Source organism: Miscanthus floridulus, chromosome 9 (assembly GCF_019320115.1).
Source record: "Miscanthus floridulus cultivar M001 chromosome 9, ASM1932011v1, whole genome shotgun sequence".
NCBI lineage: Eukaryota > Viridiplantae > Streptophyta > Magnoliopsida > Poales > Poaceae > Miscanthus > Miscanthus floridulus.
Window position 1 is genome coordinate 105,716,789 of NC_089588.1, and position 24,118 is coordinate 105,740,906.

General features: G+C 47.2%; 2 protein-coding genes, 1 non-coding gene and 2 pseudogenes across 3 annotated transcripts; 1 reads left to right on the forward strand and 4 right to left on the reverse strand.

Moving 5' to 3' along the window:
• Positions 1-867: 867 nt before the first annotated feature.
• LOC136480495 (F-box/kelch-repeat protein At1g26930-like) lies at positions 868-6,048 on the reverse strand (annotated as a pseudogene).
• A 3,652-nt stretch (positions 6,049-9,700) lies between these two features.
• LOC136484633 (small nucleolar RNA F1/F2/snoR5a) lies at positions 9,701-9,848 on the reverse strand (annotated as a pseudogene).
• A 59-nt stretch (positions 9,849-9,907) lies between these two features.
• LOC136484546 (small nucleolar RNA Z196/R39/R59 family) lies at positions 9,908-9,989 on the reverse strand. Its single transcript, XR_010766062.1, has one exon. It is a non-coding gene; the product is annotated as a small nucleolar RNA Z196/R39/R59 family (small nucleolar RNA).
• Positions 9,990-11,976: 1,987 nt separating this feature from the next.
• On the reverse strand, positions 11,977-12,585 carry LOC136480496 (vegetative cell wall protein gp1-like). Its single transcript, XM_066478022.1, has one exon. It carries the CDS (start codon positions 12,583-12,585, stop codon positions 11,977-11,979), a length of 609 nt encoding a protein of 202 aa, XP_066334119.1.
• Positions 12,586-14,206: 1,621 nt separating this feature from the next.
• LOC136480497 (uncharacterized) lies at positions 14,207-16,583 on the forward strand. Its single transcript, XM_066478023.1, has 2 exons — positions 14,207-14,440; positions 16,347-16,583. Exons 1-2 carry the CDS (start codon positions 14,207-14,209, stop codon positions 16,581-16,583), a joined length of 471 nt encoding a protein of 156 aa, XP_066334120.1.
• The last annotated feature ends 7,535 nt before the right edge of the window (positions 16,584-24,118 follow it).

Genomic DNA, 24,118 nt, shown 5'->3' on the forward strand with positions numbered 1-24,118 from the left:
TTGATCTTCATATTAGTAGAGATAATAGTAGTTTAGATATAGATAAAAGCTCGGCACTTCTGGCAATAGAAACCCAGCAGGATTATTGTCCAAATGGACTGCCTGCACAGCACAAGTATCACACACTTGTAGGCCTTGTTCGCTTGTCTTATGAGCTATACTATTTCAGCAAACGAACAGTGTTTTTCTCTCAAACAATACCGTTAGCCATGGCTTTTCAGTGAACAGGGCCGTAATGCTCGTAAAAAACACTAGGCCACTGCTTGCCTTTAATTCCGACATGCAAACAGCTTCTAACAAGTGGCTTTTTTTGGAAAGCTTTTTTTTTTAAGGAACAGGGGAGGCCCAGCGGACTCTATTGAAAATTTATTGATGTAAACAGCAAACAGCTGGACAATAGGTGAAGAATGTAAAGCGTCCTTTTGGAAAGCTTTTTTTTTAAGGAACAGGGGAGGCCCAGCGGCCTCTATTGAAAATTTATTGATGTAAACAAGATGATTACAAGGTATAAGTCAGTAAAGAGTACCCAAGAAGCAGTAAAACATAAGAAAGAAGAGCGCCCTTTTTGAAGGTACAGGAGAGGCCCAGCGGCCCTTTTGGAAAGCTTGAAAAGCCTTCTGAAAATTGTTTATACTTTGATAATGTAACACTGTCCCGCATTCGCAGTTCATCGAAAATCCAAATACAACATGCATAGAAAAGGATTCCGAGAAAGATACAAGTATCAGAACTCAAGGTTACATGCTTTAGGCCTGAAATTGGGTAGCTGGCAGGAAGCGAAACGATGTTAAGGATCAGAGCTCCCTTAGCTTTTTGCCATGCTAGCTGTACCTTTCTTAAAACATCCACTTTATTCAGTGGACGTACTCAGCAACTTATCACGGCGGAATTATACACGAAAGCACCTGGATGCCTGGCAATCAGATTCCAAGCAAGCGGTTGCTCATTGGGGGACCCATGAGTAAAGCTCGACAACCCTGCCAAGGCAATGAGTAGAACGCAATGGACTTCCAATGGCGATCAACCTGTTACCGCATGCTTTGAAACCAATACCCCATCCATTGATGTGGTTAACACTCTCCGGGAATTTTCCAAGCGTGATCCATCTGTTGTTCTGCTTGTCATACCTTTTGACATTATTCCTCACACTGTAATCAGCTGCATAAAGCTCGTTATTGACAACTGCAACAAGAGGAGGAGCAGAACCCGCCTGTGCGTTGGTCATGAGATCCTCAGACATGTTGTCGATCACCCTCCACGACCCCTGCTCAAAGTCGTATTCCTCCCCGCATGTCAGTACCTCTCTGTTGCTGCCCACCCCACCAATCACATACAGCTTCCCGTCCATGAATGCTGCTGAACACGATTTTCTAGCCCTGTTCATGCTTGGGAGAGCCTCCCAAACTTTTTCCTCGTAATCATACATCGCTGCGGCGCTCGTGACCCTGCCGTTGTAATCTGCGCCCCCGGCCATATAGGCCTTTTGCCCCACACTTGTTGAACCAAATAGGCAGAGCGGATAGTTCGTCCCATCAGTCGTCTGAATCCATGAATTGGTTAGGATGCTATATCTTAACAGAATGTGCTCCGTATAGGCCCTTCCAAACAAAAGCAGGTCTGTGCCCACAGCGAGCGACTGCTTGTCACTGCACTTGAAGCATTCATCTCCGGGCATAATGGGTACTCGCATCCAGCGCCTGCGCTCCAGGTCATATGCGTTCCACTCTACCAAATCACAGGAGATGTAGATCCAATGCTCCGCTAGCCCGATCGGTAGATCTTCCCTTTGCGTACCAGAGACCGGAAGTTCCGGCTCAGCGAGGCCACTATGTTGTAGTCCGACCGGGACAGTCGAAGAAGGCACTTGAGGGACAGCTCACGACCAATCGCACCAAATAGTTGTTGATTCCTGTCGCCACGCTCCTCTACCTTGTGTATTTCCTAAAGGACACGGTAATTAGATCAAGATAGATATTGAATACTTTGGATGGTATGAAACAACATATATAAAATCATGTGAAATTCAATTTTCATCTTTTAATAATTAATTATCAACGCTATCCATAATAGTTAACCATTTTATTTCACTACACCGCAACACCGTCAGACATTGGACGCTAAAAATTTTGTTTATCGATGGACGATCTGACACTAAAGATATCCAATAGATAATCTGTCACTGAATCCTCATTTAGAGATCTACTATCTGACGCTATAGATAATCATGTATAGCGTCAATCTGTCTGTCCCTAAAAGGATATACAGCGTCAATCTATGTGACGCTAAAAAGAAGTGGCCCCCACCTAGCTCGCCCACCGGACTTACATTGAGCTCGCGCGCCTGCTTGCTTTGAGTTCGCACGCAAAATTTTAGCATGGGCCCACAAATACAGTGACAATTGACAAACCCTAGATGCTTCTCACCCCCACTCCAATCCCAAATCTAGCCGCCGTTGCCTTACTCCCGCCTGCCGCGCCATCCCAAATCGCGTCGGTCGCCCTCTCCCTCTCAGCGCACGGCCGCACTCAAATCCAGCGCTCCGCCCCGCCCAAAGCTGTGCGCCCGCCGCCCTGCTCGCTCCAAATCCCGCCCACCCCCAATTGCTACCGCCCCGCGCCGCGACTCAGCACGCCGCCCCGCTCTATGACCGCCCAACGCTACTGCGCCGCCCACCCTACAACGCCGCTAGGAACCCCACCGGCCCCACCTAACTGTCCTCGCGGGAGCGCCGCTTGGAGCCCTACCGACCCCCTGGTGCCGCCTACCCCGCACCTGGAGCACGCGATGGTGGAGCACGCAAGTAGGAGCAGTTCTGCCATCTCCGTGACTTCGCTGGTGGAGCACATGACTGGGAGTGGTTCCGCCTTCTCCATGACTCCAATTCGTGCTTCTGTTGCAGATCCATTGGTATGTCCAAATGTTCTCCCCTGCCTCTTTCTTTCATGTGCTGAAAGCTAAAAATAAGCTTCATCGCCGGCTGGTGATATTTCCTTGTATTTTTTATCACCAACTCCTCGGCTCAGTAGTAGATGGTTAGTCAAATTAACATGCGTAACTCGACTAGAGTAGGATTCGCTGGAATTCAGTAGTAGACGATTAGTCAATTAACATGTGTGAAGGGTCCTAACTTGACTGGAGTAGGATTCTTTTTGGTGGGTCTACTGATTCAAGGTGTCCTTTACAGGAGTACGATTATCCTTTACAGGAGCTAAAAATAAGCCACATTGCAATTAAATATTGGCAGCTGGTAATATTTCCTTGTATTTTTATCTGCATCATCGCCGACAGCAATCACTGACCGAGGAGTGCCACCGCTGCACTCACGAGAGACCTACATAGAGCAGGCAAAGGGCCAGCGAACAAGCACGGGAGAGGATTGGGGGAACTTCAGCGTGTTGCACATATGCAGGGTGCTGGGGAGAAATTTGGAGGTACGGTAATTTTGGGTGAAACAAAAGGGAGCTGTTGGAGGCGGAATTTATACCTCAGCTTCTAAAATTTTGTTTTGGGCTATGGTTGGGCATCTCTTGGAGTTGCTCTTAGGCTGGGGATATTCGACATCTATAGTTAGATTTTTCTTCTCCATCCGTTGCTAGTTCTAGTATGTATCTGTCTAGAAAAAAATTGGAGCTACGATGGGCCAGCAATTACACTACCCGTCGAATCCTCATACCTTATGCCCTATGCCTTGTCCAACTAGCATGAAGAAGATGAATTATAAGGGTAAATTGTGCTCTTCTTTTTTTGTTGTAATCTTACCATCAACAAGAGTCAAAGGTTAATGTATTGAATCCCATGTTTCCTTCTTACTGAAACCATTCAGAAAATAATTAGGGGTCTATGTACTTGTTCTTACTGTAAGCCCAAAACTATTCTGGGAATTTTTTGGGGCTTCTATATTTGTTTCTTACTGAACAACCATCCCGAGAAATTTGTGTCCTAAATTAACTATGAGTTCTAAATGTATGTATGTATGGTAAAAGTTTTGAGGATGCAGCACATGTGCAACTTTGTGCATCAAATTTTTTTGCTAGCTACTGAAGAAATTAATTTACATGCTTTCTAAACATGCTTCATTTCACTTATAGTTGAGTACATCCAGCATGTCTAAGTTCAAGAGATCATCCTATAATTACCAAGGCCTTGATATATTTAGTAATATTAAGAGATTGTTGTTTTCCAGTGTTACAAGCAGACATAATTGATTTATTCTTTCCTATTCATTTCAGCTCCCTAGGTGAAAGTATTGTGGAGCTAGCTCACTAAACCCAACGAGTTGTAGATCTGCTCCATCGACGTCGTCCTCTTCGCATTGCTTGCAGCCAACAGATTCAAGTACTGCAGGTACACGCATGGTTCTCATTGACATTAATTAGTGATGTTTTGATTTTTGTTTGTTAAATTACAACCGTTTTGTTAGATGCAAGAAATGTATCGGGAGGAGTTTTGGCGAAAACAGGGTCGTCCTCGAGAATTATACCCCGACGCGTCTAGCAAAGATGCCCCCGTCCCTCCTGACCTCCCTGTCCCTAACTGTGACTGTGGTTTCCCGGCTGACGTGTTTTAATCGAGACATCCAGACACAGCGGCGCGTTGCTTCTACACATGCAGTCGTTTTAATGTAAGTAATTGTTTCCACTATCTTTTTTTCTTTATTTGTGTAAGTAGGCTACTAATATTTTATTGGAATCTTGTTGTGTAGGACCATGAGAGGTGCTTTTTCTTTCAGTGGATCGACGGTGCAGAGAAGTTTGACCCTAGGTACCTCCTTTTCGACGATTGGTGTAGAGGGAGACATCTACGTGAGCACTTCCAGCGTTGGGTTCCACCCCCCTAATCCTCCGCCAATGATGGCTAAGGAGAAGCACCTAGCCGCAGTTAGACGACTCAAGGAACCTCCTCTGTGCGAATGCGGAGATCGAGCTGTGATAAACCCTGAGAATACGTTGGAGTTTGTGTGTCCGAACAAACACGAAGTAAGTGGAAAGTGTATCTGTTTAAATATTTATCTCTATATGTGTGCGTGTACTAATGTATTCTCTTGTAGCGTTATGGATTTGCGAAGTGTCGTTTCAATGAGTGGCTCTACGGTCCTAAGAATCAATGGTCGGAGCAACCAAAGGCAAAGGAAAAGAAGAAAGAAAGGTTAATTTACAAAGCACCTCTAGCCAAGTGCGAATATGGTGTTAAATTCAACTACGGTCTAGTCCATTTGGAGCTTGGAATAGGCCATTATTGTGGCCATATGGTTGACTATGATGAGGTTGATTATTTTTGTGGTAAACATGAAATCGTATTTTGTTTCTTTTGCTAAGACATATATGATATAATTTTTCGTTTGAACAGAGCACTAGGAAATGCAGGTGGGAATGTTATGATGGTTAAGCTAAGTTCTTGGATGAACCGAAGGGGAGGCAAGTAATCTCACTACATCACTAACTAAATCAACTACCTGAGTCATCACATTAACTAGTAAATAACAAATGCCAAAACTACTACACTACAATCAAAGCTAACTAAGTACGTACATTGCATATTCATAATTTTTACCTGTCCGGCAACGGAGTCGCAGATGTCAATGGAGTCACAGCAGACGCCAGGCGTGGGTGAGGCCGATGAGCGGGGCCGGCAGTGGCGCGCAGTGGCACGACGGGTGCGGCCGGCACGGAGGGCGTGGGCAGTACGGCAGGCGAGGCTAGGCGCAGGCGGCACGGCACGACGGTCGTGGGTGGCACGGTGCGGGCGCAGCGTGGCCACGACACGGTCACGCCAAGGTGGGCATGGCGCCGGCGCGGCGCGGACGAGGTCGGGCACGGTGAGTGCGCAGCGCGGGGACGGGGTCCAGCGTGGTGGCCGCCGCAGCCGCGGCCGAGGGCGCGGGGAAGGGAGGCCGGGCACGAGCGAGGGCAAGGGCGCGCGGGCGCGGGCGGCCGAGGGCGGGAGAGGGCGTGGGCGCGGGCGGCAGCAGCGGCGGTGCGCTGGTTCGGGTGGGCGCTGGCGGTGCGAGAGAGAGAGGGAGAACATGAGAGAAAGGAAAGGAGGGCCCATACGTAAGACAGGCTTGGCGCCAGTAAGCACGGCGCCGAGCTGCCTGCCATGTCACCGCCATATCTGCGTCGAGCCCAAGAGCTTGGCGCCAGCAACAATGGCGCCGAGACGGAGCTGAGGGTCCAGATTTTAAAATCTTACCTTCAGACGCACATTTGTGAAAATTTTTCAGAAAAGGACTAAAAAATAAATAAATTCGGGCCCAGTAGCCAGATGTCAGAAGAGCCCACCACACACCGGATATGCATCATCAGATAATGCCAGCCTATATTGCTATGTATTAGGGCATTAAACCTATAAAAATAACAATAATTCACAGCGAATATATATAATTTACTCCCTCAGTTCCAAATTATAAGTCGCTTTGATTTTTTTGGTACATCGAATTTGCTATGTATCTAGACTACGTTATGTCTAGATATATAGCAAATTCGATGTATTAAAAAAGTCAAAACTTATAATTTGGAACGGGTGGAATATCTTTCATAATTAAGGCATTAAACCTATATTTCCATGTATTAGGGAAAAACAATAAAGTTGTATGTTGAAGACTAAGGTTGACAATTAACAGGAATCATATGTGCCAGTTTCCTGTAATCCATATCATACTAAGAAATACAAAATGCACCGCTGACCAGGTAAAAGTTCCCATGCATTCTCCATTTCGATTAACTATATCACATCTCACCTGTATTCAAACATCCTCTTTTGAATTAGAGGATACGATTCCACAAACTGCCCAGAAACACCAAGCACACGGTAACCATTAATTACAAGAGACATTGATATGAAGGAATAGCAGCATAATAGTGTCCAGCAAATCTTAAAACCCGATCTCATCTAGATAGGAATTAAAGACTCCTACAAGTGCAAATTATAAAAGCACTAAAAACCCACATTGGGACTTGAAAACAAAAATAACTATGCATAAGTTTACTACAAAAAAAACTCTGGAATAGGCCATATATATAAAGAAACAGAAAACTTGTTTCAGCTCTGAGAAATAAAACACCATGGCCCCTGGCCCCAATTGGCACCAGTGCTTCTAACGTTAAGATTCATTAGGATAAGACTAACAGAGTTGATCTGCAGAACCTCAATCAGGAGGTAATAACAATGTTGATGAATCCATCAGCTTACCATCTGCTGCATGAACTTTGTCCTCTGGTATGTCTGCAGCAAATGGTGCCACTGTACCATCTTTCAGGCAGCGGTGACCAAAAATGATATGATACCTTCACCTTCACCTCCACTATAATTGACACGAACGAAATGACTTACGGCTGCATGGGCTGATGAAGATGCCGTTGCCCTCCAAGCTGTCAATCTCACAGCCACAGGGTTTGTGCTCAAGTCTGGCACATTCAATACTCTAACCTCAACAAAGCTTTCCCAAAATCCATCATAAGTTTTGGGTCTAATCTTTTTCCTGCCCATTCCTCCAGGTCGTTGGGTTTTTTCTCATAAACGTCAAAGCAAATAATAAATACAGAATTATAGGTCTTTCAACCATTGATGTTTCCCTAAAAAGAACTATTTCCACTGTCAACAATTTATTGTGTAATCCAGTCTAAATAAATATATGTAGTCCTCGATGAGGCTGCCATGTGAAAAAAAATCAAAAGAGGTCTTCTGACATAATTATCGACAAACAAACACATCCTTATACATCGGCAACTAACTTTTTGTCAACTTTAATTAGAGATTAAAATTACTTATTAATATATCTTAAAGAAAGTCCCGAAGCTTGATAATTTAACTATAACAAGTTAACAACACCGGATAGTAAAGTTATAATATATTATGTAAATATTTTTGCTCTTAATAATGGGAGAACAAATTGTTAATGTTATATTTTAATTCAATAATTAGCTTACATTGTAGATGTCATGGTCATCATAAAATAAATTATAGATTTCAAATTTTATAGAAAAGATAAAACATAATAGATATGTACCATTCCTGTCGTCGTTTCTCATTAACGTTTGATAGTTTTATTTCTTCCATTGCAAGACACAGACATATTTGCTAGTATATAAATAATTTCATATAGCTAAAGATTGGTCTCTCGAGTTTAAGGTCCAATATAAAGCTATTTATAACTTTAGTGATTCATAGTAAGAACTGAGCTAACAAGACCATGCCAGTGTCATGTTTCAGTCAATTAGAAAAAAGCAAGCTGAATGTCATAGGGGAAAAAAATAACAGTACAATGAAAGATGTCAGAAGTAAAACTGGCTTGTTTAACAGGTCACAATTTTTTTTTTAACGGAAACATACCATAGACAAGGTTCAGATAAATAGCACCTCTGACAATAGCTGAACATTCTAATCAAGTTTGATATGTAATAACTAAAACAATAGCAGATATTCTTCGATGCTGGAAAAATACTTTGAAAAAATGCTGGAAAAACAAAAGAAGGGGAAACAATAAGGCTAGCAAGTAACATGCCACATCAATGTTTTTCACCTAGAGTGTTTGAGACATGAGCGTCGCAGATCAGAACTGAAAGTCTCCACCGATTGCAATTCCCCTCAGCCTTCACCTACGTATAGGAAGTTTGAAACAAAGCACACATCAATCGATGTACAAGACTGCACGTCAGCACATTATCACTGCACAAGAAAATTGAAATATATAAAACGACCCCTCCGATCCAGTTCAAGAAGGAAAAATCCAAATGGGGAGAAGACCAATGTAGCCCTCGCTACTAGAAACTCGCATTCTTCTGTTTGTGCGAAAACACACAAAAAAATGTGAATACCGTCAGAAAAATATTTTTCTGACGGTGTACCCTCAGAAAAATACACACGGAAATATAATAACAGAAAAATTTAATTGTTCTGTGTGTTCACCGTCAGATACAATTTTTCTGTAGGTGTTACACGCACAGAAAAATTGTGTTCAGACAGATTAAAAATAAAATTTCTATGTATTATTCCTCACAGAAAAAATAAAAACCCGACAGAAAAATCATTTTTCTGTTAGTGTTGTCCTGTCAGAGTTGCAGAGGTGCACTCATAGGAAAAAATTATATTTTTCTGTCGGGTTAGGTGAGCGCACAGAAAAATTATATTTTTCTGTCAGGTGTTAACAAACCACCGATAGAATAATATACGCTTACCCATGCAGCAAATTGGATACAATAATTATTTGAAAACAGTAGCAACAGCATATTAAAATATGGACTGTCCATACAGTAATTTCATCACAACATATAAAGATAGGAGTCCAAATGTTCAGCACATTCATTCATAGCATCCAGGCTATATGTAGATGATGTCCAAATGTTCCAGCATCAATACATTCAAAAGCATTACCATCTCATCTCAGTAGTTCATGAATTTCACTACTTCAGTTTCCCTCTCCTCAGTAATCATGGGGGTGTAGAGCAGCGAAGGCCAGGTGATGTTCTCCTCCATCGCCCTGCTGTAGCAGAGGTTCAGGGAGATGGAGAGGATCAGGGAGAAGCGGGAGGAGAGGCTTCTCCACGTGCTCGCCCCCTGCCCTGCGGCCACCGCCTCCCCGAGGGAGATGCCCGTGAAGTGGTTCTTCCACCCGGAGCTGCTCTACCCATGCAGGCCGCTGCGTGACACCACTACCGTGGTCGCCGCCGCCTCCTTATTCCTGGCCATGCCAACCACTGTCTGTGAATGTAAAAGCTTCCAGCTCCACGGCGATAGCAACCCCATCACGGTGGAGCTATGGCCCAGTAAGATTCGTTCCCCCTTGTATTTTGCCATGTTTCGAGACACACAATCACAAAGAATGACTACAAGTCAGATACCAAATGGCATTGACTACAACAAATTACACTAGAAAAACATACTCTGAATGCAATAAAAACTAAATTTGCGGTGCAATCTCAGCCGAAAGATGGTGATTTTTGTTGCAATAATCACAGTGATTCAGGAAATGGGAATTTGCATCACAGATTGCACATAAAATCATAGTAAGGCAATGATAATTTCAGTGTAGCTGCAACCTATTAATGTAAAACCCAGACTGTACTAAACCGACAAGAACAAAGATTCTGGATCTAATTTGGCTAGAAGGTGGCCATCGCAACTAAAATTTGTTATGTCTTTGTATGAGGATGTGTTACTTGAAAGATGAGGTGATCAGAATCGGCAAGAGGGAGGGGTGTGTGCCAAACTGCCCCGAAACTGAACTATAGAACATGAGGTGATCAGAATCAGCATGAGGTGATCAGAATCGGCAAGAGGAAAAATTCAAATGTAGACATGTAAGGAGAAGGTAAAAATATAGAACATATTGCACTCAGCCTAAAGTCTGCATGAGAAAACAAACAGAACAGGCACTTTGGAAGCCAAAAAATCAATAATTGAAATGTGGAAAAACAACCAAGTTTCAGACAGCAGGTACACTCAGTATTGTCTGTAAAGAAGGACATTAGAATTTTGAACCTAAAGAACCCAAAGGTAGCGCTCGATGAGAGGGACTGCAGATTTGAACTATAGTATTTTCCCAGCCTAGGAGAGCAGCAGCACAAAAAGCACCAGGTATCAAAAAAAATAGATAGGTCCAACATCACAACATACCCATGGACACCGAAACTAAACTATTATAATTTCCTGTAAAGAGATTCCTGTAAAAATTGATCCATATGAAAAATAGCAAAATATCTCAATAGAAGCAGTAATGCGATGAAGCATTGAAATATCAATTAGAAGGTGAAAATGAAAGGCAGGAACCGTTGATTAGATTTTCCACTGCCATTTTTGTCAGAGGTAGCAGCTGGTCACCATACTGTCAAAAGAATAATTTTATCAGGCGTAGCATATCATCCAACAAAATAGTGAATAAATTTTAAGTATGACACAAATCTGAATTTTCTGAACGTAGCAATCTGTATACTATATATGTGGCATGAAGCAAATGTGGCAATCTGTATACTATATATGTGACAATCTGTATACTAAAAAATTCGTTGTTACAAATGTGGCATGAAGCAAGTCACAAACCTCTAAATCAAGGACCTTGTGATTCTTACACCTAACTCAGTTTTGTCGATGCAATCAAATGGATTGCGCAGCTACGTGGAGAAGTGAAACCACATAGCAACAGTTCTGAAATCTGAGCCAAAAATAGCAGCCAAAGAAAAGAACAAATGAACCTCAGCAAATAAGAAAGCCTCAGCCCACTGCATATGCACAAAGCCTCATTTATAGGGAAAATGTAATTCATCGTAGCATAATTCCCAAAGCCTCAGCAAATAAGAAAGTAAATAAGAATCACAATATAATTCCCATGCCTTAGAGGAAAAGGAAGCAAATAATCATCGCAGCATAGCTTTTCCAAAACATCATTGGCAGTAACAAGTATGCTCAAATTAACTGACGTGATATCATTGACAAGTATGCAATGTTGACTTCTAGTGAGAGAGGAAACGAGGGGATCTATTCATTTTCTTTTACCACAACAGGAGCACTTGGAAGCCAAACATTGAGCAGATCATGGGGAAAAGAATGAGGGGAAGCGGATCTGTGGTCATGCACACCCAAAGAACAGATTTTAACCTTGGGAATCTAGGGAATAAGTGAACAAGCAAGCATCAGTCGACATGGCAGAGGATAGGAGGAAACTGAAAGAGAAGAGACATCACCTGGCTGCGGGGGATGGAGTTGTCGGTCACGACCTTCTCTGTGGCCAGGGAGAGAGCGGTCACCGGGGACGAAGCCAGCCAGGAGGTTGTCGGTGGAGGCGTTCTTGGCGGCCGGGACGGAGCGGAGAAGATGAGCGAGACACAGGGGAGACGGCGGCGTTCTTGATGTAGGATATCTGAGCATTCTTAGCCCGCTGGCGGTGCACCCAATGACCCCATGCGCCCTGCTTCCCCACACGATGTTGCAGCCACCTTGCACCTAGCGGCCGCCGCGGCCAGCGGCCCCACGCGCCGCCGAAGACTATTGCTCGTGCCGCGCACGCCCGGCCGCGCCCTCACGCACCCACCAGCCCACCACCACCACGCCCGCGCTGCGCGTTCGGGCCTCCTTGCGGATCCGGGGGAGGGGCGCCGCCGGTAAGGGAGGGGAGGGAGGGGGCGGTGGATTTGGGGGAGGACGCCGCCGGTGAGGGAGGGGAGGGGCGGGGCGGCGAATCTGGGGGAAGGGAGGGGCGGGGCGGCAGATCCGGTGGAGGGGCGCCGCTGGTGAGGAAGGTGCCGGGGAAGAGAGGGAGGGGAGGGGGCGGCAGCTAGCGGGAGGAGGGGAGGTGCCGGCCGCCGGCGGGAGGAGGGGAGGCGCCGGCCGCACGCCACCGGCTAGATCCAGGAGAGGGAGGGTCGGATCCGGTCGAGTGAAGAAGGGGGGAGGGGAGGGGCACCCGCCGGGGAAGAAGAAGGGGGAGAGGAGGGGAGCCGGAGGGGGAGAAGAAGGGGGAGGGGAGGGCCACCACCACCACCATGCCCAGCCGCCGTCCACCACCACCACCACCGCAGCCACCAGCCAGATCCGGGAAAGGGAGGGCCGGATCCGGCCGAGTGAAGAAGGGGGAGGGGAGGGGTGGCCGCCCATCGGGGATGAGGATAGGGGAGGGGCGGGGCGCCGGCGGGGGAGGAGGGGCGCTGGGGCCGGGTGAAGAAGGGGGAGGGGATGGGCGGCCGCCCGCCAGGGAAGAAGAAGGCGGCGGGGCGGGCGTGCGTGCGTAGCTGCGACGGCGGTGCAGCGTGTGCGTGCGTGTGTGAGGAGAGCCGAGCAGGCGAGTCCACGAGTGCATGCGTGCGAGGGTGTTTGGGGGCGGCGGCCGGCAAGTTAGGGTTAGGACTTGTTTGTTTTTTAATTTATCCTATGTGTGTTTATATTTTTCTGTGCGTGCATATATTTTTCTGTGCGTTTTTAAAGAACCGACAGAATAAATTGTATTTTTCTGTGAATCCTGATTTTTTTGTGTGTATATTGTCACGCACAGAAAAATCATACAATTATTCTGTGGGTTTTCGTATTTTTCTGTCGGGATATTTTAGAACCGACAAAATAATCGTAATTTTTCTGTGTGTACAAAAAAAACGTACAGAAAAATTTGTCACCCACAGGGCAATTCGAGTTTCTAGTAGTGCCCCCTCTAGTACCACTGAGTTGGGTAGAGGTAGACCGGCAGCAAAACGCTTCACTGTACCATCATCTCTCATGCTGTACACATATGGAAAACGATCGTCGATGTATCCATCAGAAAAGTAGATAAGGTCACCTTGAACCCCAACACGCAAACCAACAGAAAAGGGACTGCAACCACTTTTCTGGACAAAGATACAGTCGCCATGGAAGTTATAAATCTGAGTGACTCCACAAGGGCTTGTGCTGAAGTCTAATGCAAACACCTCAACACTATGAGGTTTGCACTCCATCTGGATAAAAAAATTCGCTGCATGGCGTCTTCAATCTGCATCCCCTGCATACGCAGCCTCAGCGACGGGTACAACACGTCGGCGCCCGACGCATCAGACGCTCGCGGCGAAGGACGGTCGGCCCGATTTTTTTTTGTCCTTTTTTTTGAAATTTTTTCACAAATATGTCCCTCAAGGTATAATTTCAAAATCTGGACCTTTAACTCGGCGCCGGAGTAATTGGCGCCGAGCTTACACGTCTCGGCGCCAGTGCATATGGCGCCTAGGTTTTGGGGCCACATAGGCGTCAATGAAACCGTGGCGGTGACCAGGCAGGCACCTTGGCGCCACAGATCTTAGCGCCAAGCCGGGCGCCAAATATTTTGGCACCGTTCTGGCCTTACAGGTGGGGCGGTTTTCTTTCTCTCCTCCTTCCTCTCCTCTCTTCCTCTCCCGTTCTCTCTCACGCCTCTGTCTCCGACGCCGCGGCCAGCCCGCCCATTCCCGCGCGCCGCGCCGCTCCGCGCCGGTAGGCGAGCCCACCCCGAGCATTGGCGCCGCGGCCCGCCACGCCCCGCCCTGCCCGTCCCGTGCCCCGGCCAGCCGCGCGCCCGAGCCCACCCCACACACCGGCGCCATGGGCAGCCGCGCCCCGCCACGCCCCGTCCCGCGCCCCGATCCACACGGCCGCCGCGGCCCACGCCCTGTCCCCGCACGGCGCGCCGTTCCGAGCGTGTAGGTGAGCCCGCCCCGAGCACCAGCCGCTCCGAGCGGGTAGGTGAGACCAGCCGCGCCCAGCCCCACCCCGTCCCATGCCCCGGTCGGCTGCATGCTCGAGCCCGCCCCGCCCCGTCCCCCATGCCGTCCCGCGCGCCCCGTCCCGCGCCCCGCCACGCGTGGTCGCCGCGGCCCACGCCCTATCCCACGCGCCGGCCAGCTGCGCGCCCCGGGTCGTGCCCCATCCCACTCGTCGGCGAGCCGCGTCCCGCCCCGCGAGCCTCAAGCCGCCAAGCCCCGCGCGTCGTGCCGCGCCGCGCCGGCTGGGAGTACCCAGCCATGCCCATCCCCACCCGCACGTCGAGACACGAGGCGCCGTGCCCCACCCACGACTGTTGCGCCGCCCTACCTGTCGTCGAACCTGGATGGTCGTGACCGCGCTGGACCCTGCTGCATCGCCCTCCCTTGCCCGCTCCACAAGGGCAGCGGGTGCCGTTTGCCAGCTTGGTGACTCCGGGTGCCGGCCGGGTGCACGCGTGGGCGCACGACATATTCCCCGTCAGCCGTCTCTGCCTCTTGTCGACTAGGTGTGCCTCCCTTGCACTCGAGGTACATTAGTTTTTAAATTTTGTTATTTAACAGTGGTTATTAGTTGGTTAGTGTGGTAGTGATTTAGATAGGTAGAAAGATATTTAGATTGATAGGTTGATTGATGGATACTTTACATAGTTAGATATATAGTTAGTTACATAGTTATATAGTTAGTAAGATAGTTAGTTAAATAGTTATCTACTTAGTTACATAGTTAGTTAGATAGTTACTTGACATAGTTAGTTAGTAGTACTTAGTAGTGAGTAGTGAATTGATAGTATATATTTAGTTAGTTATTACATACTAGAGGCCTTGTACTTAGTATGCTTCATTTATATTGGACTAAAGGAATTGTGCGTCTTTATGTGTATGAACTAGATGGACAACCTAGTGAGCATATATCATGGAGGTACCATGGAAAGAGATCACTATAGATATGTTGAGTTTGTTGAGATGCAAAGCATGCCTGTGTTATTCAATAAGAAGCCTTCATTTAGTGAGTTGGTTATGAGGGCTCGGGAGGAGCTACATTGCCATAAAGCTGATGATGATGATGGCATCGCAGTGGAGGGTGTACTTCACCTAGATTCCCCTCCCAACATCCTAAGGAAGATGATCCCAATTGGGTGTGCTGACCAGTGGGAGAACTATGTGAGATCGGCTATGAAGTGCCAGTTCCAAAGTTGGAGCAGGTCAGAACCGCATCAAATGTAGAAGGTAGACAATGGCTCACAGGTTTGATGATGGATTTGAAGAAATGAACAAGAGCTCACAACACCGGTGGATGGAGGTATGAGTTTCAGTGCAGCAACATGGCGGAGTCATTCAATAAGTTGCTATTTGGGATACGTGGTATTCTCGTGAATGCAATCGTTCAATTCACCTTCTACAAGCTTGTTGCCTGGTTCAACGTTAGACACACCCATACATTGAAGTTGCGGAGTGATAGCGAGATATGGGCTCCGAAACCAAAGGCACACCTAGAGAAGAAAAAATGAAAGGGCCGGCACACATGAGGTTACATGTTTTGACCACGCCATAGGGACTTATCAGGTTGAGCATAGGGGCGGTACAACGTCCGACGATGAGGTCCGAGAGTCGAGGATGCATGTGGTAATCCTCCAAGATTTCGCATGCACTTGTGGTAAACCAAGGCATTACCACATTCTATGTTCTCATTTGGTGGCAGCAGCTAGGCATCGCAACTTTAATATCGAGAGCAGGATACCTCACGAGTTCAGTGTCGACACGCTTGTGCACACATGGAGCCCCCGCTTCGTGCCTTTCCGGGACCCTGGAGAATGGCCTCCATATGATGGGCCAAAGTACATTGATGATCCAGCTTACCATTGGAACAAGTGTGGATCAAGGAAGAGGACGAGGCACATGATGGTTATGGATCAAATACCCGGAAGAACGAGGCGTGGGAGAGAAACCCCATTTCTTACTGACCCCAAGCAATACGAGTGCGGCAAGTGCGGTAGACTGGGCCACAATTCACGCACTTGCCATTGGCAGATTAGTGAGGTGCGACTATTGGTTATTTTTATTATTTCATATTTGTCGTATTCATTTCTATTAATTATGCATGTCTCAATTTATGCTTGTAATTGTGTCAATTACTTGTACATCTACTACCTCTAGGACCAAATCTTCGATCTACAAAGGGAAGTTAGCAGAGGGTACACGGAAGATGAAGATGACGACAAAAACAATGGTGCAAGTTCACAGGAGGTACTCTGCAATGATCCATATTGCACCTGCCCTAATCTCAAGAACAAGGTGCCTCCACCATCACCCCCGCCACCACCACCACCACCAACAATGGAAGGCTACTGTGGAGAAGGTGCAACACAATTTGCTATGTGGTCACACTACTAGGATGACCCTATCTTATTCACATGGCACATCCATATGTTTGTTGTTTGATTTAATTACCTAAGGCATATTAGGTATAGTCTAAAAAACTATGTACCCTTATTTGGTACATGTTCTCACATGCCATTTCGTGTGCTTGTTGTTCGCTTCAATTACCTAAGGCATGTTAGGTTTAGCTCAGGACCTCCGTACCCTAGTTCGGTACATGTTCTCACATGCCATTTTATGTGTTTTGTGTGTTGAATTATATAATGCCCTACTTCGTTAGGTTTTGTTTGCAGCACGTGATCACATTTCATTACGTCTGCAATATTAAACTGAATATTATGACCAAAAATAATGAAAACAACTACATAATAAAAAGTCCAATACTATAACACATTAAACAACACAATAATACTAGAAGTATGTGCCGACAAACTAAATAACGTAGTACATGACCTAAGCATGCCCATACTTAAAGTGCATTACATGACAACACAATAAAAAGTCCAACAGTAAACAACATTGTTTATGAATAAACCATAGAACTAGCAAGTAATGGAGACTACTGAGTGCAACGAGGCCACTTTTCCTTCCTCAAGGCATCGGAATTCTTCTCCATCGCTGCTTTCGCTCAGCGTGCACGCTCAAGCTTCTTCTCCATCTCCTCCCTGTACGCAGCAATACGCCTCCTTTCCTTCTCTTCCTTATGCTCCTTTTTTGCAGCCTCCTCTCCACGTTTCTTCTTCATCATCTCCTTGTCCTCTGCCTCCCACCGCAACAGTTCTGCATCTATTCCTTGTCTTCAGGCTTGATCTCAGTGTCGATCCACCGCTCAAAATTATAGAGCGGTGGAGGGATTTGCAAAAAATGCAATTGTTACAAAACAAAAAAAATCATGCAAGATGTCATATGACATAAATATCAATTCCTCACCATCTTGTTAATGCGACGCTAACGAAGTGTAGGCTCAAACGCAAAATTGGAACATATCCAATACCTTTGTCTATACATGTCCTCTTCATCAGACTTGGCTACCTTGCAAGGATCGCCGCAAAAGCACATGACCACTAGAACACCACTAAGCAGAAGCAATGGGTCGAAGGTATTTTCGGTCATCCGGCCATAACTACAATTTAGCCATTTTTGTTCTAAGAACCGAAAGCAATTAACATTAAACCCTACACCTAGGGTTTCCTATTTGATCCACAACAATGAACCCATATCATAACAACGTACGCTGAGGTTACCTTGGTTTGGTAGCTTTTCCACGCCTTGATATCATACGGTTGTATAATATAAATATTAAAAGTGCATGAAACCATAAGTAATGACGATTCTTAAGTTAAAAAATCCGACTAATATATACCGAATTGATTTGAAAAAAAAAACTAGGAGGGAGCAAGGATACCTTGCCCTCGAAGATCTACGGATCAAATCAAAGTTTCCAAAGTCCAATATGCCGATTCGTGAGGTAGGGCAAAGTGGAGAAAGAAAAAACCCGAGAGAGAGGAGACAGAAGATGAAGAAGACTCGGGCAGGAATATTGGACGCGGGGTTAAAACACCACATCGGCGCCAATAACCACGGCGCCAAGCTTGGCGCCAATAACCCCAAGGCCAAGCTCGGCGTCAAGATCTACGGCGCCAAGCTCGGCGCCAAGATCTATGGCGCCAAGTTGCCTGCCAAGTCACCGCCATATCCCCGTCGAGCCCAAGACCTAGGCGTCAAAATCTATGGCGTCGAGACATATAAGCTCGACACCCATTACTCCGTGTCGAGCTAAGGGTTCAGATTTTGAAATCATACCTACAAGGGCATATTTGTGAAATTTTTTTTTAAAAAAAAGGGCTAAAAAACAAAAAAAAATTCGGACGCTCGGCTTGGCTTCGTCAACTCTTCGGCTCGCAACGACCAGGAAGCCGTCTCCTCCTGTCCCACGCTCAGCTTGGCTCCATCCTCAAATCACGCTCGGCTTCACCAGTCCTACGGGGTTCGGCTCCTACGCAGAGCACGCGGCGTGCACGGCCTCCGTCGCCGCCGCAGGATCCGCTCGTGTCGCCGCCGCCGTCGCAGTATCTGCTCCCGTACGTCGCCGCTGCCTCTGCATCCGCTCCCGTCGCGTACGTCGTTTGGAGCAGCGTTTGGATCCATCTTGTTTAGTCCTCTCCGACTACCTCCGCTGCTTCCATTTAGTTCGATTCTACATGTTAGCTGATGGATTTCTGAAATTTTGTTTCAAAACTGCAGGTGACTTAAACTGAATCATAGCGATTCAGTCTCCGTGCAGCTGTTCTAGTAGCAGTAAGATTGATTCAGTCTGAGATTTCAATCCAAAGAAGAATTGGCCTGCCCTCAATCGAAGACTGGTGATGCAAATAATGGATAGTACTAGTAGTACTAAGATTTATGCAACAGTTATTTTTGTAAAAAAAAAAAGCTGTCAATTTGATAGCTTGAGAAAATGTTGCTATAAGCACAAGGGAGCAGTGGAGAGTTTTTGTACAGAGGGAGGAAGTCTTTCCGGGTGTATAACTGAACAAGAATAATTGTATGAGAGCTCAATATCTGGAATTCCCAATATCTTCCCAGCTTCTCTTACTGAACTGGTATACTTGGACAGAGCACAAGGGAGTCAGGTTCTGTATACAGAGAGGTTTGCAAGGTCTCAGTGTTGATAACTGTTGTGTCAAATAGAGATATCTCATATCTGTAAATATGGTGCAAAATAGATATAGATTTGCACTGATAGGATCAGTGTTGATACCTGTTGTGTCAAATGACCTATCTGTAAATGGTCTGACATGATTGGTGTGCAATGTAGTTCTTCTGAATGTGAAATACACATGCCATGTTGAATGGTTTTCAAGTCTGGATTGTCAAGTCTGGAATGTGATATTGATTTGTGAAATAGATACAAGACTGACATTACTGATACAAAAACAGTTCAAAGCTGTAGCATTACTGGAAACAAACATAAACAATTCAGTACTAACATTCCATAATTTTTTACAAAGCAACACAGATATGTTACTTATTTTCATGATTTGACACTCCACTAAAATGTAATTTCCTAGCAGTTGAATGCATTGTAGCAGCTTCATCAACTCCAAATAAGAGATTTGTATATCCTCCTTGGATATAAGGAGCGTCCATTGTAGAAGAATTCCCATAAATTTGAAAGTCTGGCATTGTGGCATTAGCATACTCTTCTTGGATCAAAGGATGAGATATGTCGATAGCAGCAGGTTGAAGTCCCTGTGTCAAAGAATATGAAACTGTACATAAAAATTGCCACGAAGTAAGTTAAGAAAAAAAGGAATGGAAAAATAAGTCATGTCTTAGGATCAGGTGATCTGGATCAGCACCATCTGTATTTTCTACAACATCAATTGGAGTTTTTCCTATAGGCAGATATATATATATATGTATATATATAATGAAATTAAAAAAATCAGTTCAGAAGTAGTCATGACAGAAACAAAAGGAGCTAACAATGGGTAGGAGAAACACCTTTTTTCTTTGCACTTCTCTTCTTCTTCCTTGTTCTTTTCAACTGCGCTTTGGAGCCGTTTAGTCTTTACGCTTTTTACGACCCGAGGAACTCTAAATGATATTGGTCCTTTCAATGTGTCTGTGTCACAGTTAGTCGAAACTAAAGGAACCTCATATATTTTTTCTTGCTCCTCGCTTAGAGAATTATCCACATCCAAATCCAAATTATCGATGGCTTTCTCCAACTGAACAAGAAGTTGTTTTGACACTGAACACTTTAGTGCAAGGGATGGTGACAAATTATCTTCCTGGCCTCCTCCTATCATGCCGGCTGCGTCGTCTATGGAGACGGTGGCGCAAGGACTAGCACCTTCCTGGCCTCCTTCCTCTCGTGCCGGCTGCGTCATCCATGGAGACGACGGTGCAAGGACCAGCACCTTCCTTGCCTCCTTCTCCTGTCATGCCGGCTGCGTCGGAGACGACGGCGCAAGGACTAGCGCCTTCCTGGTGAAACGACCCCGATTTCTACGAAGGGAAATCCACAGCGTCGATGTGTAATAAGACCGTTGTAGATCATATTACCCAAATTCCAGTCGAATATCGCATCCATACAACGATAACATCAGAGTACAAATAGTGCGGAATTACATAATTTATTACATCGCCGCATTAGCGGAATCAAAAGTAGCATTCATTCAGAACAGCTTGAAGATAAGATCGCCAAACTCGAGCGTAGGCACAAACCCCTTATCCGTCAAACTCCTCGGAGCTATACTCCTCAGCAGAACCTGTGTGCCAAAATTTATCAGTACGATTTGTACTGGCCACTCCCATCCCTATGAGCATTGCTTTGTGGAAATTGGATGCAAGTTGGACATAGTCAAAGGAACCTATAAAGCTGGGGTTTCCTAAGCATTAGCATATCAAGCAAATAATAATAGTTTGTCAAGTTTTAACACCATTCTCACACACACTCCACCCCATTCCCTTTTCCGAGCCGGGTTTCGATCCTGGGATCGATTTACCATCATTTCCACACCATCACCATACTATAACCATACCATCGCTCAGTCGATAGGCCAACTCCCTCTCGGCACTGTCTCAAGGCCCGTAGCCCCTGGCTACGACCGAGCACTCACTCCCAGGGGAAGAAGAGAAGGACTCATCTCACTATCTAGTTTAAGCGAAACCCAGGAAAGGTCCATAGCCGACAAGTCAGCGCATGTATCGATCGATCAACCATACACTCTGCAGAGGTTTTACATAACCACAAGATCCACCTTCCTCGCTGACTGTCGTCAACTGGGCTGATTTTGGCCGCTTGCTAGCTTAGGATAATGCCACTCTACCATTCAGCCCTGGTACACCCCAAGTGCAGTCTGGGGTGGCTGAAACTGTGAGTCATGAGCCGGGTCCACAAGGTCTCCATGAAGTCTCGGAAGGGTGTGGGGGAAATCCTCCGCACCCCGTACCTCCTTACACTGTCCGCTATCAACCTAGCAGTAGTGGCAATATCCTACCAAATAGTCCGGCCGCCCCGCACCATATAGGGCGAGTGGTACGTAAGGCTTCCCGGTGAATCTGAGTACTAGTAAGTCCTTATGGTTGACCAAGCTAGAATGTCTTCATCATGGTTTCCATTTACCGTGCCACCAAAGCACCTCCATCCCAGGCTCCTCCCATCACAGGTTCACACCCAGGACCATCTCATATACCATTTACCCACCACATGTATCCATTCCAGGGGTGCCCAGGTAGCACCCCACGGCAAGACTTGCCCTAGGCTTGTCGTATACTCCAATTTGGTCGACACAACCCTCACCCTCCACACACCCAAGTCACACACGCAACACTCTCCCCGTAATCCAGATAACACCCGTTTCCACCACGAATTAATGTAGTATAAGCGTAGTAGAAGTATAAGCATTTGAAATATAGCAGTAAGCATGTGTCTAGCCTAATAACAGGGTATGCAGGGGTAAGGTTGCGTCAAGGTAAAGGCCATCAAGCAAGCATACTACCATGCAAGTCCTAACATAATATGATTGTAGTAGTAAGTAAAGCGATAGCAGTTCTATGTTAGCCATGCGTAATAGGTGCTACAAGATTGGGTGGGATGTGGCACTTTCAGTGTAGTCGTCTCCGTTCTCCTCACGGTACTCACGGTCCTCGTCCGTCAGGTTCTCCTCCGAGTCTGCATCGTTCGTATTATAGTCGCGTTAGCGATGTCTATAGAATAGCACAAAGAAGCAATGGAAATTCATAAGAGCCAAATGCATTCAAACATGGGTTTATTGCGTAGAGCTTGATTATAGATGAATTTTGATCCTGGTTTCGTATTTTTCTGAGGTCGTATGAATTAGTTATGAATTTCCGAAGTTTAATTCATTTCTGAAAATGGAAAAAGGCTGAATTAATTCGGGGCTGACACGTGTCACGCTTGTGACTGGTCCACGTGGCATGATGACGTCAGCATGACATCATCGTCCCGGTTCTGGTACTGATAGGTGGGGCCCAGCTGACGTCAGTATGACGTCAGCGTCTGATGTGTGGGTCTAGAGTGTCCGTGTCACTGACATGTGGGGCCAGGTCAACGTTGACCGGTCAATGGTCAATATAGGCCGGGTCTCAAACAGGCCTTGGTGGGCTCGTGTTGGGCCGGTGTGGGCCGGGCCGGGCCGGACACGTGGCAAGCTGTGACGCTGCCACGTTACCGCCGTGGGCTCCTACTGGGCTTTGCTTCCAGGCTGTGGGTGTGATCGTGGTTCACGGTCCATGGTGGACCGAGTCCATTACCATTTCCCCTTGGCTTGGCTCATGTGCACCGGGTGCAGGGCTGCGCTGCTCAACTCGCCCCTTCTCCTCTGTTTCTTCCACGGCGCGCTCCCGCCGGCGACGTGCTCACCGGCGAGCTCCCGCAACGGCTCAGGCATCCAATTGAGGTGGGGAAAAGCCTCCCAGCGCCATGGCGACTGCAACGGTGGGGTCAGGGCGATGGATGGTGCTTCCTAAGTCACTGGTCATGGCGAACGGCGGCTCGAGCACAACCAGCGTGCGGAAATGGCACGGGTGCAGCGGCATTGGCCGGTTCTGTGGTGCGCGTGGGCGCCACAATGCTCCAGCGGGCATGTTGGGCAGGTCGAGGGGTCCTCTAGGGCCTCCGGTGGCTTTGGCCACGGCGGCGGTCTTCCGATCATGTCGGCGGCGTCGGTGTGGGGGCTATGGCCTTGGAGGTGCATCACAGTGCGGGGTGTAGGCTCCTACGGATCCGTGTGGACGCGGCAAGGGTGTCTAGGGCTCAGGGCAGGACTTCTAGTTTCTAGGTGGCCGGTAGGGTCTTCCCAGCGGCCACGGCGACATAATGACGACGACGAGGCGCGCGGGTCACTATGGGGCTCCAGCGGGGCGGTCACGGCGTGCGTGTGAGTTACCCGTGGCTTCAGCGAACAGGACGGGCGAGTCAAGGAGGTGCCAGGTGCTCCCAGCAGTACTGGCCACGGTGGTCAGTGCTCTGGCTGGTGGTCTGGTGCTCGGACCGGTGGTCGAGTGCTCGGACTGGTGGTCTGGTGCTCGGACCGGTGGTCTGGTGCTCGGAGGTGGTCTGGTGCTCGGAGGTGGTTTGGTGCTCCGGTGGTGGCTACGCCATGACGGTGGTGTCGTGATCATGACATGCGTGCTCGGCTATGGTGTCCGTGGGACTTGGAGAGGTCTACAGCGTCCAAGGGCTCGGGGGTGGTCGTGACGTGCGCGTGGGTGTGCTGTGCTTGTGTGCCTAGAGACCGGGGATGGCCTTGGCCTACGCGCTCACGGTATGGAGTGCCATGGCTGAAGTAGCAAGGTCCGGTGGTGAGCAGGGGAAGAATCGGGGGCTCACCGTGGGTGCTGTGGAAGAGAGGATGGCGGTGCAGTGACGAGTTGCGGCCGTGTAGCTCCGGAAGCAGTGCCGTGCAGTGTGGTCCGCTCCGGTTTGATCCGTGGCGGTGCTCCGAACTCTGGTGTGCTCCCGGTCCTCCTTCCGACAGTGGCTCCGTTCTCCTCTCTCGAACTCCTCCTCAGCCTTC

What these genes read in the sequence shown, in the direction of transcription:
- LOC136480496 (XM_066478022.1), bottom strand. Translation starts at nt 12,585, where the DNA reads ATGGGCGGCCACCCCTCCCCTCCCCCTTCTTCACTCGGCCGGATCCGG.
- LOC136480497 (XM_066478023.1), top strand. Translation starts at nt 14,207, where the DNA reads ATGCCCCGGTCGGCTGCATGCTCGAGCCCGCCCCGCCCCGTCCCCCAT. An exon ending in CCGCGCCGCGCCGGCTGGGA is followed by an intron (nt 14,441 to 16,346) that starts GTACCCAGCCAT and finishes TACTACCTCTAG; the next exon opens with GACCAAATCTTCGATCTACA.